General features: G+C 35.0%; 1 protein-coding gene across 4 annotated transcripts in view; it reads right to left on the reverse strand.

The window, feature by feature from the left end:
- LOC105488623 (glutamate ionotropic receptor AMPA type subunit 2) overlaps nt 1-15455 on the reverse strand; it is a 147727-nt gene that overhangs the window by 31252 nt on the left and 101020 nt on the right. For all 4 annotated transcript variants that reach the window (XR_011620875.1, XM_011752846.3, XM_011752845.3 and 1 more), the window contains exon 6: nt 10334-10495. Coding sequence is in view for 3 of the 4 variants with exons in the window: in XM_011752846.3 (XP_011751148.1) it covers nt 10334-10495 (162 nt within the window). In the remaining variant the exon portion in view is untranslated. The remainder of the gene's footprint in view (nt 1-10333; nt 10496-15455) is intronic.

The raw sequence follows: 15455 nt of genomic DNA on the forward strand, positions 1-15455 counted from the left end.
TCTAGGACCAAGCAGATTAACACTACATGTGTTCCAGGCATTGTCAGTGTCTGGATAAGTAGTAGCATGTGCATGTATATATATTACCATTTGCCAAATGGATGATGCTGTCAGTTAATGATTAATTACATTTCGACATTAAAGTTTTACTGAATGCTGAGAAAATTTCTGTCATTATTTTTCAATCTGTAGGTACGAAAAGTACGGTGAAGCTTGGGAGAAAGAAATGCAATACTGTACCATACTGACTTTGTGACATGCTAAATTCTTGATCACCAATCCAAAACAGGCACTCAGCATTCCCCACGAATTCTACTCAGTTCCTTAGTATTTCAGGTCTTCCACTCTCAAAAATGATAATTTCATCTTTGTCTTCTCCAAATACCCTGACCTCCACACACTTCTCTTTCTCTAAATTCCTGCTGAAAACCTTGCCTCCTTGTCATGGAAAAAAGACAAGCCATCTAACAGTAAAACCACTAAGCTCCCCATACTCTGTTGTTCACCTGAGATGACAATACAGGACATCTACTTAAGAAACGACTTCTTGAAGCAAATAAGAAATATCACATCAAGATATATCTGCTTCTCTTGTATGTTTGTTTCTATTCTAAAGGAAAAAAAAACATTAATTTGTTTTTTATACAGAGATAAGTTTATTGCCAAAATAATTCTTACAATAATGTCTAGGTCTCTGAAAAAGAAATGTAACCCAAATTGAAATATTGCGGTTTGTATGGAAATAGTGATAATAGCTAAAAGCCAACATTTTTTACTTAGCTTGCTCACATTACTAGGGGAAAGCTATAAAGCCGTCTACTAAATGTGTTTGAGGTCTACAGATGTTGGTTAACTACATTTAAAAAATATGATTAGCTTGAATGAATTGAAAGCATTTAGATCCATGTAGCATATTATGAATATGATTCAGAGTAAGCACACATTAAGAGTAAAAATCCTTTCAACCTTTTTCAAATGCTCAAAACTAATCAAGTCTTGAGCCTATTACCATTTTAAATTAAAAGTCACAATCATAGAAACACAATATTGGGCTGAGAGAAAATCAACAGCTTCTGTATCCAGAGTTCCTTTCTGCTTATGTTCTGCATGTATGGCTCATTTATTTTTCTAAACAAATATGTTCACATTTTTGATTGGATAGTTAAATATTTCAGTTTTATTCTACCATTCATTAAACTAGATGTAAATTAATTTGAAAGGATCGTGATGACAATGTAACTATCTCCTTCTTTGAAAGCAAATGCTTCATTTCTGCCCCTATGTTTATGTTCTGTGAAATCCCTCAGCTGAGTTGCAAATTCATATTTCAGTGGGGGACCATTTTGCTTTGCAGTGCTATATCACAATCACATCATAGCCACACATTAAGAATAAATCTGGGAAATCGTTTTTTACGGTCCATTTTCCAAATGTGCTTTTTACTTTGCTTTAAATGTGTATTTATTGAGACTTAGTTTACAAAAATAAAATAAAATATGCATTTTAGACATGTTTGTTATGTCCAAGAGTCATCAGCCAAACCAATCAATAATACATTACTGTAATCTCTGATACGAGAAAACAGTGTTCTAACACCAAAAAAGGGGGGAATGAAAAGAAGTTCTGTGTATATCTCAAATTTAATGAACACAAAAGAGGATAAGTAGGCTACAGCACAAATTTTCATGGGTTATCGCAACGACAGCACCTTTTTCTAAACATAGTATCCATACCATAATAAAATTTAAAAATATATATTCAAAGAAAAATACTAAAATTTAAGTACTATTAAAGTGTTATGACATTTCCTATGAATGACCACTGTCAGAAGTTTTCTTTACCACTTGAATTAGTTGACTATAGTTTAGAAAGCAGTGCATTTAGCATCAGAAGACAGGGCTCAAGCCCAGATTTTACTATTTCCTCTTCTGTTGCCTTTGGCAAGTGAACTAAAGTATTATTGTCTAGGTTGTTTAGTAAAATAAAGAGAGCAATGCTTCTTCTGTCTGTGTTATAAGAGTGTTGAAAAGGAAGGTAGGGAAAAATATTCATGTTTACCTAGTTCTCTTCGTGACAAGCCGGAGATAGACAGTTTCCCAGTAGATCTAAAAAACCCTATGCCACAACTGTTTTTATTCCAATTCCATAGCTGAAGATTCCAAGTTATAAACTTTCATTTTACCCAGCTTCACAAAAAATGTGTGGCAAAAGTGGATTTGAATCCAGATCTCTGTGATTCCGAGGTAATTATGATGACCAATTGCCCTGGTTTTCCTCGACTGTCACAATATTGCAAGGAAAAGTCTTGAGTCCCAGGAATCTTTTCAATCCCGGGTACACTGGGATGGTTAGTTACTTTATTTGGAAAATACTGTATCAAATAAGTAGATGTATAGTAAATGAGAAGCTTGATGAGTTGTAAAATATGTTACATATGTAAGTTATTGACCAGTAGGTTTGCATTCTTTTCTTCTTTTGTTACTATCTATCTTGATGCAAAACTGTTTTTACAATGTTTTGAAAACCCTATCTCACTCCACACAAAAGGGTTCTGTGATCTAATAAGTACAGAAAATGATTTTCACATTGACATATTATAGACCCTCAGAAATCCTGCAATAACAGTTTAACTGTTTAAGCAGTATTTCCCAAATTGATTACCAATTTTGAAATTTCTTTAACATCAATTATTTTACATAAGAATAGTGTTTTATGTAACATATTTTTGGACGTTAAAAGTTTTATGGCCTGGTACATTTTATATACTCATTTCTAAAATAGCCTCAATTACTTAGTTAAAAAATTATTATACATTGAATGATATTCCTCTGGAGAATCATACGCAATATTAATTCTCAGTTTCATCCTTTTATAAAATAATTTAAAACAGGGTCAAAAATTATGATTTCTAGGAAAAATAAGTAAACCTATAAGAAAAATTTTAAGCAAGTTTTTTTTTAAGATAACCAACAGTGACCAAATCAATTAGGGCCATAAGACAAATGAACAGTTTGAAGAAATATATTATAAACTTAAAATGATTCACTTAACTTCAAATTCAACTACAGTCTACCCTATGGAAAAGAGCTGCCTGTGATAAGGTCATCTTTAATATACTGTAAAGCATATTGAATATGTGCCTTTTGAAGCTTCACTGCATAAAGGCATAAAAATCTTCATAAAAACCTTAGTAAGCATACAAGCTCTATCACATTTTCCAAGAGTGAAAAGAGAGCTGCATTGGCAAGAAACCTAAATTAACATATTTTATTATTCTTCATGAATAATAAAATAATTTTAATCTACTGTGAAGAAAGAGTCTTCATGTAAAAGGAATAAATTAAAAACAACGTATTTTTGCCTAAATTACCCAAATTGGCTGTTAATCTTTACTGAAAATCTTACTTAGAGATTAAGATTTTTATATTCAGAAACTTTAGATTAGTTAATAATTCAAATTTTCAGATAAAGCTAATCAGATTCACCAAGACAGAAAAAAGATGCTGAAATCAAGGCATTGTCTGGTTTTGATTCAGTCATAGGTAAAGACTTTCTTAGGAGCAGATCTTTTATTTTGCTGGTTGAATAAATCCCTCTCCCTGACTCTCTACTTCCTAGAAATCTTATAAAAAGGTGAAAGTTCTCCATTTTTTATGATCTATGAAAAACAAAATATATATGTCCAGAGTAATTTAGGATTCAATTTTGGCACCTGGAGATCAAAGAGGTCTGCCTACCTGCAAGTCACTACAATCTCTGAGAGATAGAGGCACCACTGGAGATGTCAGAGATTCAGCAAAAATTTGAAATGTTAACGTATGTTTCACTGAGGGCTTAAGTTAGCACTTCACATAATCATGGTATGAGAGAGTTGCAGGAAACCTAAAAGTTTACCTACACTTGTTCCCTTTACAGATAAAGAAATACGAAAATGAGATGTGAGCCCAGGTGCCCTGAATTATAATTATAAATATTAATAATACATTTTTTTAAGTTGTGATATACATATTTTTAAAATTCATGTTTGCAAAATAAACAATCTTATCAATATCAAATTTATACATTTATTTCAGTCATTTACATACTTTTTAAACTATAAAATACAAGGAATTAATATGTCAAATTTCAAACTTCCAGGTTGTGTTGGTAAAATGCTGTAATATTAGGAAGAGTGAATGCCAGTCTGCCAGCTGTGGTTTGGACAGTTAAAACACTCAAGAAGCAGAATTAATTCTATTAGGCCACTAGGGTGCTATTTAATGCACGACACTAATTACTGAACTGAAAAAGATTATACTATTTTCAGGCAGACCTAATAACTCTCTTAGGAAAGCAATTAAGAAAGTTTGAGTCTGCGTGTGAAGTTGTTTCCTGAATAAAATGAGATTCTTGTGAGAAAGCCATTATTTAAAGTGCCACACAAATGCCAGCCACAGATTATTGTTGAATTTCTTAACACTAGTAGGAGACTGAAGGCACAAAAGTTGAACAAAGGTTATTATGTGACAAGGTAGAATGGCTAGTCATACTTCACAGGATGTTGGAGACATTAAAAATAATAAAAATCAGTCTAAAAATAGAAATACCCATAAATCATTTTTGAGACAGTGGGAAATATCTTTATATTCTTTCTCTTTAAAAAATACTTTTAAGGAAGATAAAATGCCTGTTTTAATGTTCCCATGTAAATCCTGGTGTTGTGATGGGTCAGGTCAGATAACTACATTAACTTTACATTTTATCAACTAAAGGAACTCATTGCTTTTCTGCCAGGGCGCAACAAGAGAACACATGCAGAAATCTATGGCGGAAATCTAAATCATATTTCATCACAATAATAATGTCATATTTTTTCCTTTAATTATTCAATATTTTCCAATTCATTACTCTTCATCCCTACAAATATCTATCGTGTGCTTACTCTTTGCAAACAACTGTGTGAGATTTAAGGCTAATAAGATACAAATGAGATATTTCCTTTGAGAGACTTATTTGTAACCTACAAATATCTCTTGACTGAATTTATATCAGTATATTATCTATGAATGATTCAGATTTTACAATTATTTCATTTATGAAGAAACTAAGAGAAATGGCAGATGTAACAAATCCATCTATTTCCCTCCACCCCCATGCCACAACCACAATTCAGACAACCATTGTTTCTTGTCTGATTATTTGTGATATCTTCCAAAAGCTTCCCTGCCTCCACAGGGCTCCCTGCAATCTCTTGTCATCAGGGCAGTCATAGTAATCTTCGTGCATCAAAGCCATGATCAGCACTCTCCTCTCGTAGTTCCCTGTTGCTCTTCAAGTTAGACAAGAAAATCCTTAATATGTCAACAAGGCATAAAACCTCTTCTGGATCTTGTACAGTTCTAAAGTATGATTTCTCAGCATTTCTTCAAATCATTTCTGTTCAACCTCTAGCCTTATGGGAATATTTATATTTTCCTTGCACTGGAGACGTTATATATCCTAGTTCCTTTATCTGGAGTCAATTGTTCCTTATGCTTTCTCCTAACTCCTACTTCTTCAGGTCTCCAATTCCATATTGCTTCCTCTAAGAAGCCTTTTCTTACCTCCAGAATTAGGATTAGGAGCTTCTCATAGGTGATACCAGAGTACCTTTGCTTTTCTCTATTTGTTGATTCATGAAGTCTCTATTAGATGGTTACCAGGTGTGAGGATTTATTCTAGGAGTCTGGGATACCTCGATGAATTTTTTTTAAATGGCACTTACTTTCAAATAGGAGGAGATAATTATCAATGCAATGAATACATAAATGATAAGAACAGTAAACTAGTAAGCTTCTTTTAAAACTGAACACGAGAGTGGCAAAACGTTGGCAAGTTGGATGGTGGGTATATGGAGATTATTACACTTTTCTACCTTTATGTGTGTTTGAAATGTCCATCATAAAAAGAGTTTAAATGTTAAAAAAAAAAAAAAGAACAGTAAACTAAAAGGTAAGAATTGGGAAAGCTGGATCAGGGAAAGGGTGATACACAAACTCTGATGGTGGCAAGATTGCAGTTTTAAATACATAGCCTACTATTGCCTTGCATGAGAAGACAGGATTTGAAAGAGATTTAAGGAGTGCAGGAGACTTGGCCATGCAAATATTTAAGGGGACAACAGTCAAGAAGAAAAAATAGCCAGCTCAAAGGCCCTGAAGTAGGAAGGTGCTTGGGTTGGTTGAGGAACAGCAAGGAGGCCAATGCAGCTGAAACAGAGTGAGCCACTGCACAGAGATGTGGCTCCATGGGACTGGGTGACAGGGCCTCATAAGACAACAGGATGACTTTGGCTTTTTACTCCAAGTGAAATGGAGAGACATTAGAGCATTTAGAAGAGAACGACAATATAATCTATATATACTTTAAAAGGATCACAGAGATGGAAGGTAACAGGGGCAGGGCTGAACAGAGGGAGATCAATTTTAGAGACTGTTGCAATAACCTTATGAAGGTAGCTGGATTTAGTTGGTTTCAGAGAAGGTGGTAAGAAGTGAGGCAGTGCTAATGGGGTTTTCTGATACATAGAATGTATGTTACAAGAGAAAGAGAAGGGTAAAGACCAAGATTTTAGTCTAAGCAATAACTGAAAGATGTAGTTGCCATCAACTGGGATAAGAAAGACTGTTGAAGCAATAGTCTCCAGAGGCTGAGGAGGAAGTAGTGAGGAAAATCTAAAGTTTAGTTTTGAATATATAGGTTTAAGATAGCAATATGACAACTTCTATCAATGCTACAAAGTAATTGTTGGTTTCTAGTCTGAAGACTGTAATCTCCTTAAGGACCAGAACTTTGTCTTTTCTCTGACACCTAGAACAGTGCCTGCTGTGGAGTAGACAATAAATATGTGTCGAGTAAATAAATGAATTAATAAATGAATGAATGAATGTTGCCCCAAATAGCAAATTAGTGTCAGACCTAAAATTTCAGTGCCACGACTTAAGTTATTTTTTGTATACTATGTAAGAATGAGGAAATTTAAACATTGTAATTTATACTTGGTGGTTATTAAAATATGTTAAATATTAAACCTTATTTAAGATTTTACTTGCTGAATAAAATTTATTTTAATTTGAAAACTTTGGAAGCTGATTTAACTTTAGGGGAAGACGAAAACGTTGAACAGTCATTTATTTATTACTCCCACAAGTTGATATAATTTCAATAATTCCTAAACCCTAACTATGAAATAATTTGACATATTGAACTGTATTTTTATAGATTTTTATACCAATAGCACTAGTTTTTATTGTTGAGTAGTAAAATGTGATATGAATTTATCAGGCAATGTACCCGATTCAATCAATCATCCAAAAGGCAACATCAAAGGACATAACCTCATTGTAAATAATCTCATTAGAAATATTTTGCTCCCTTTCTGTAAGCAAATAATACATTGAGACTATGTTCCTTATTTATATTTAGAAGATGCTATATAATCTCTTATATAGTTTTTCTTCCTTTCTTCTGTCTGGAAGCAAAAATAATTATGAAAGCATTGTCTTGTCCTTACTACCTTCCACATCTGTTGACAATTGAAGGACCTTACCTCTTGCAACTTCCATAACATGCCCCCACTCACTGGTCCCAAATATTTACATTTTTGCAGTAGCAACACATTTGAAGTTCCCTGGATCTGTCACGCTGTTGCATTACTTCGAGTCTCTGTACATTTAGAACTTCCCCAAGCAACTTCCCTTATTTTTCTTCCTTCTCAACCATGTGCAAAGCCTTGCACAGACATCCCTCCCACAAAAGCCTTCCTTGACCTTCCTTCTAATCATTGTCAAAATCATGGCCAAGAAATTGGCATATTTTATCAGTCTATTATATTTGCTGATTGATATGTTTGTCTCCTTCTTTAGACTGAATTCTCAAAGACAGGATTCACACGTTTTTCATTTCTTTAAATTTAGTTTTTGGACTTTAGTACATAAGCAATACATTTCTGTGTTAGGATAAACTCCCTCCCCAAACACATTCTCCCCACAGATTTCCAGTAATTTTTATCAAGCTTCAGGGACCTCATAAAATATGCCTCTGGGTGGAGTTAGGGGGATTACAAAATGTTAAAGTTGGAGTACACCTTTGAAATTGGCTGACATTCTCTCATTTTAGAAAATGGCTGGGAAAACAAATTAGCCCTTATAGGCACCTATGTTTCCAAAGCTGTGCTAGCCCTTTGCAAGTGTTATTTAATCCTCACAGCAACCTGGGAATTAATGATCATTACTGCATTGTGTAGATGAGAATCCTGGACTCAGGGTCAAGTAGTGATTCACAGCCTAAATTTTAAAACACATTAGTCTAGGTTCTTTGAAACACCTCACAATGAAGGAGCATAATGATGTCTCTGAAAATGGGCAGAAGCCATCGAAAGGGAGGCGCTTTGAAGGGGAAATGCTTACAGCAGGAAGGGAGCAAGGAAGGTCACAATGTAGGTTCTCAACTCAGTGAAATCTGGCACTAGGTTTTGGCAAAATTTTTAACAGTGCATTGCCAAACATCTCTCATACTGCAAATACATCTTGCATTTTAATGCAAGACACATGAACTTGAATCATGATATGACTTCTAGGAGAAAGACATAATTTCATTTTGCTTTCATCCTTCTCCCAACAGGCAGCAGTGGCGGGCAACACAATGACCAACAGAGTATTCAAAAGGAGCATGCTGGCTCCATTTGAGGATAACATCTACTCCATCAGAGAATTTACATGGCACCATCTCTGAATGGATGGAAGCCTGCAATTACACAGAATGGGATCGGCAGTTAGACCTCTTCTAGGCACAGATGGATACATACGCTGACATCAACTAAGGCTCTGGGTGTCCATCTACCTGCTCAGAAGCCCGTTACATGAAAAGTACCTCCATGATATAAACAGTACAAACACTGAATCTCAACTAAAGTCACCAAACAGGAAGTCACCTCGTTTTTTAAAAAAAAAACCAACTTGGTGTTATTCTTTAAAATCCTATGGAATGCTTTTACAAAATTGACTTAAAAATTAAAAGATCCATTTATAAACCCCAAAGTAAAGAACTTCAAAATTTCTCATCCTTTTCTAGGACCAATCTCATAGACAGACATGCATCTATCATCAGACAACATCTCTGTGATGCATACTCAGGTACAACTGTGGGAGAAACTGAAATAACACTGTCCTGCCTGGTTCATATACAATTGCTTTATAATTCACAAACAAAATTACTATACAATTTTTCAACTTTTGCTCTTAATTTTCATAAAGAATGTGATCATCAGCTTAACTTTCAACCCACTCACTCTTTAAACTACCCTTAGTCAGGTTTTAATCTTAACTCTGCTCTCAATAAGGTTACCAACTGAAGGAAAAATACCTTCCTGTCAACAGCAGAAATATTGACTATTTAGAAGTAAATTCATGCATACATGTGTGCACCCAATAAAATGCATCAAATAAACAAGACCTCATTGTGTCCAAACCCATGGAGAACAAAGATCAGTCTGTGTAACTCTTATAGCTGAGGAATAAATAATATTTGTCATTCAAGAATCTTTCATTTGATTGCATAAAGCATTACAGTTATGTTTTAATTCTTAACGCAAGTTGAGATTTTTATCTTCTTTTAAAGTGTTCAAGAGACCAGGCTACTCATCAGCAGTTATTTTATGCACACACACACACACACACACACACACACACACACACACACACATTCTTTCTCTCCTTTTTGTGGCCATATGTTTATTGACTGAACTAAGAACTGTCTGCAAGTTGGCTTTTTGAAGATAAGGAGCAAACTGACACCTATTTTTCTTTATTTGCAAACATAATATTCTAAACAGCAGCCAGGGTAAAATTGGCACTTATTCTTCAGGTCTCAGCTTAAAAATTCCCTGCCTCCTCCATGTCGCTAAGAGTTTGCTGAGCTCTTCCTTCATGGTATTCTTCTGTCAATGCTTTTGTCTTTCTTCCATTCAGCTGTGAGCAGGGACATTTTCCCTGTCTTTTTATCTACCAAAAAAGTGTCTGGCTCAGAATCCCCTCAATAAAAATGCCAAATGGATTAATAAATGAATGACTTTATTTATTATAAATTATCATAGGTGTAAGGAAGTAGAAAACACAAGAGTAAAACAGTACAGCTCTAATAGCTTTACTTAAACCATACAAATGTGAAAAATATATTTAGCAGTCAATGTGTTTGCCATATTTTGAAATGTGCTCTGTACTCCCTTTATTATTTTCTCCTTCTTCCTTATTTGCCAAGGCCCTTCTCTCTCCTCACATAGGAAAGCAAAAGAAAAAAAGCAGAAACCAAAGCAAACCTTAATTGTCGTTGTGTGTGCTCCAGGGTATTCTTTTTCTTCCAGTGTTGACCATCTTTCTATAAATTTAGACACCAAGGAATCGTCATAGTCCACTATCTGAAACCCAGAGACATTCGCACCTCCAAACTGGATTTTTAATAGGTCTCCATCAGTAAATCCCTAAACATAGAACACATTGATGTCACGCTTTTTATTTGAGAAATAAATGCTACTTAACATTTACCAAAATAACTCTATACATTGTGGTTTCAGATATGTCAAAGAACATATGAGATATAACAAGCCTGCAGAAAATGTCCCATGTATTTACCAGCCAGTGTTCGTCATCAGCACCTAACACCACATTAGCATCATAGTGGTTCCCTAATCAATACACGTTTGCTAATGGATCATCTCATGAAACACTCATGGTTGAGCCTACGTAAAAGTTCTCCACTTTATTGAGAAATCTTCCATTGACCAGGACTGGGTTTTACTTACTGGATCTACAACGGAGAACCACCATGTGGTTACAGACACTTAACAACATTGAAGTAGTTCTTGAAGAACCACAACCTTGTGAGCAAATTACTCCTGTTTGATTGTTTCTTCACTCATGTGATAGGAACATCTTCAAAACGAGTTACTAAATGTCCAGTCATTATTTGAGAAGAATTAAACAATTTCACATTAAGCTGGAAGCTAATTTTATAGAATACATTAAATTTTGGAAAAAAAAATTTCTCTTGTATTATTGCAATGAATTCAGTCATTACTAAAACTATTATGTTATATTTACATTGATTTCAAATATTGTCCTGACATGAATTTTATCAACTTGATAGTATATCTCTCTCAAAGATGAAGTTAATTTCCATATGCCACAATTACAAATGTTTTCACATTTTACAAATACTTTTTCTATATTATTGTACACAAAACTTAAAAGTATCCTAAATTAATTTTGAATTACCACACTCAAAAAGGTAGGAGAATGTTTTCTTTGTTATTGACATTAAAACATGCATATTATTATATTATTTAGCTGGAGGAGAAGGTAATTACTTTTTATTGGCTCGGAATTTTGTTTCTGTTTATCAAGATAATGCAAATAGTGCAAAAAGGAATATAACAAAAATCATATATTCTTTGTTTTACCCTATGTATGTTCCAGTTGAGTTGCTTCAAAACATTCAATTTTAATATATTTGCTTTTCACATATTTACCTCTTCTGCATGACACATTTTTATTACTCTTTCTAATTTATCAATTTTAGAAATTTTTATTGAGTTTTTGTGTACCCCACGAGTACGTAGTTTGTGTACATGACAAAACCATTTATCTTCTCACCCATTTTAATCAGTACTTAGTGTTTACATATTTATAACTCTAAATATTATTCATAGCAAAGCCAAGTAGTGTACCAGGATTGCATTTTCTTTCTTGAACATGATCTCAACCCATGTTTATAATCCTGTCCCATTTTTTTCACTACTAGAGATTTCTATATGCCTATCCTTATTTTTCCCAGTGCTTCCATGAAAACATTTCATGCCTATGAGTAAAGCTTTTTTAAAAAATGAAATATTAAAACATATCAGGTAATCTGTTTCAACTTTTTCTTGAAATTTTAATTTCTAGGAGACCCCCTTCTTAATTTTGGAATCCAAATTGGCTCTTCTCTTCACCTACTCTACAGCTGTTACTTTAGCATGTTTCTTCACCACTTTTCTGATTTAAATCCCATTTCCTTGGTCATATTTCTCTTTCTTGATTTATTGATTACCTCTACTGGAGTCCTCTGATAGTTTACTGAAATACTTTGGAGATAAATTTATTGAGACATTGCATGTCTGAAACATAATTTTGTTTTATCCTGATTCATGGTTAGTAGTTTGGCTTGGTATAGAATTTTATGGTAAAAAAAAAAACCTTATAATCTGAAGGCATTGTCCCATTGACTATCACTATCCAATGTTTCTAATGAAAAACAAGTTATTTCTAATTTTTTGGTATGTCATCTACTTCTCACTCTTATCCACCTCTAGCCACTTGCTAGAAACTTTTAAATCTTCTCTTTATCTCTGAAATTCCATTATGATATTGTCACTGTAGGTCTTTGTCTTTTATTACTGTGTATATTCAATAAGCAGATTTATGTGATTCAGTACTGGATATTTTTCCAAATGTTTCTTTAACATTTTCCTTCCCCTAGTTTCACTCTTCTCTTTTTCTAGAATATCAATTATTAAGATATTATAACTGTTAAATAAAATGTCAAGGTCCCTTATACATTTATTTTTTCTATTTTATATTTGTGTTGTCATTATGTTACATATTCTGGAAGATTTTCTCAAATTTATCTTCCAACTCATTTAACCTGTTATTCTAGGAAACAAAAGAAGTTAACTTTCTGGAGCTCTTATTCTCCATTTCTTTTTCTTCTTACAGCATCCTCTTCTCTCTTTTTTGGATAAAATATTTTCCCTACTTCTAGGCAGATATTAGTTACAATTTTAAAAATTTTCTCATGTTTCCTTCCACAGATCTGTTTATTTGCATTGCATACTTCATGGTAAGGACTTTTCTCAAATGCCAAGTTATGCTGGGCTATATAAGAGCAAGACACCAAAATGTTTCTTGGAATTTCTATGTGCATGGACAAGGCACGTTAACGAGTATGCTTCACTGTAAGGTAGATGGTGAGGGTGAGGTGGGGTGGATAGCAGTGTTGTTTGTCCATACTGAAGTTCTTTTCTCTGGGCCATTCAGTTTCTTCAGAATCTTCTAGTCTCCTACACGAGTGCATATGCTTGGCTAAGTTTTAGGGACAGGATGAAGGATGGGGGATGATGAGGTTAGACTTTCACAGAGACATTCACTTAGTTACTCATAATCCCAGCACTTTGGGAGGCCGAGGCGGGCGGATCACGAGGTCAGGAGATCAAGACCATCCTGGCTAACATGGTGAAACCCCGTCTCTACTAAAAAATACAAAAAACTAGCCGGGTGAGGTGGCGGATGCCTGTAGTCCCAGCTACAGGCTGGGAGACTGAGGCAGGAGAATGATGTAAACCCGGGAGGTGGAGCTTGCAGTGAGCTGAGATCTGGCCACTGCACTCCAGCCCAGGTGACAGAGCAAGACTCTGTCTCAAAAAAAAAAAAAAAAAGAATTTCTCTAATTCACCTTCTCTAGTAAGAAGTATTATCAAGAGAGGAAGTAGGTGCTTAGGCACCAGGACTTGTAGTTACCTGGTTGTTTGGGTTGTGTGAAAAGAATCCTTGGGGCATCCAATTATTCCCTATGGCCTTTGAATCAAGTCCCTTATACCAGGTGGTCTTAGTGAACCACCCAGGTGTCCTAGGATGTAGGATGCACTTTACAGGTGTAGTTGATTTGCCCATCCCCTAGGCACTTCCCCTGCTTTGGCCAATGGCTACCATCCATAACCTTTCCATGAGAATTGCCCTGGGACAACCAATGCTGCATCCCTCATGGCCCTTGCTCAACAGCAAAAACCGGGATCTAGGTAAAAATACCCTTTGCCTCAAGCTGAATGAGTGCAGTGCAATTTATGCAACAAAGTGCCCAGAGGGAATCAGACTAAACCCAGCTCTCACTTCAAACCACATTCTTTTTTTTTTTCCCCTGTGTCTTTTTATTTTTTTTATACTTTAAGTTCTAGGGTACATGTGCACAACATGCAGGTTTGTTATGTATGTATACATGTGCCATGTTGATGTGCTGCATCCATTAACTCGTCATTTACATTAGGTATATCTCCTAATGCTACCCCTCTCCCCTCACCTCACCCCATGACAGGCCCCAGTGTGTGGTGTTCTCCACCCTGTGTCCAAGTGTTCTCATTGTTCAGTTCCCACCTATGAGTGAGAACATGCAGTGTTTGGTTTTCTGTCCTTGCGATAGTTTGCTGAGAATGATGGTTTCCAGCTTCATCCATGTCCCTACAAAGGACATGAACTCATCCTTTCTTATGGCTGCATATTATTCCATGGTGTATAGTGCCACAGTTTCTTAATCCAGTCTATCATTGATGGACATTTGGGTTGGTTCCAAGTCTTTGCTATTGTTAACAGTGCTGCTATAAACATATGTGTGCATGTGTCTTTATAGCAGAATGATTTACAATCCTTTGGGTATATACCCAGTAATGGGATTGCTGGGTCAAATGGTATTTCTAGTTCTAGATCCTTGAGGAATCGCCACAAAGTCTTCCATGATGGTTGAACTAGTTTACAGTCTCATCAACAGTGTAAAAGTGTTCCTATTTCTCCACATCCTCTCCAGTACCTGTTGTTTCCTGACTTTTTAATGATCACCATTCTAACTGTTGTGCTTTTTTTCCTTCTCTCTCTTGTTTCCCTCACTCTCTTACAGGTTACTCCTGAAAGCACTTACTTGAGAATGTGTACATGAATAGTGATGTCAGGCTCTGCTTCCAGAGAGACCTGTAAGAGCTTCCTGCTTTAAGCTCCACACCTCAATCTTGCTTTCTGTGGTTTCTGGCTCTTCTAAGACTGAATGTCACAGGAGTTCTGCAGAATGAACAGGCTTGTTCTCACCTATATCCCACTCTGACAGGAACTTACTGTTTCATCTTCCTTCTCTTTGCTATGCCAGTAATTCATCTTTCATCTGCTCTGTGTTCTGAAAAATTTTGTTGACTTTTTGCATCTGTTAATGCTTCCTTTCCTATTTTCTCTTTCTTTAAGGTTTTCCACAATTTTTATTCTTTTACTGTCATTTTACTACAATGACATATAAGCTGAAACTTTAAATAAGGTTTCAAGCTGGCTTCAGTGAGAATCTGCATTTCCCTAAGTTTTCTTCTTTCTTTTCTGAAACTTCAATATATGAGAAGCAAAATAGAGGAAGAAGGAAAAATGAATAAATCACAACAGAGAGGCCAAGGGTTAACAAAAGAGATGGCAACAACTCATCAAGTTAAATTGGACACTACTACTCCTGGAGCTATATTTGAAGAGACTTAAAATAGAAGATAAGTATTCATTAATAACCTGTGAAAATTTAAAATTTTCAGCAGGCAGACATGTAAAGTCATCAGCAGTATGGGATCATGGCTTTTTAAAGAATTAAATCTATATGGGTAGTAAGGT

The sequence above is a fragment of the Macaca nemestrina genome, chromosome 3, assembly GCF_043159975.1.
Source record: "Macaca nemestrina isolate mMacNem1 chromosome 3, mMacNem.hap1, whole genome shotgun sequence".
NCBI lineage: Eukaryota > Metazoa > Chordata > Mammalia > Primates > Cercopithecidae > Macaca > Macaca nemestrina.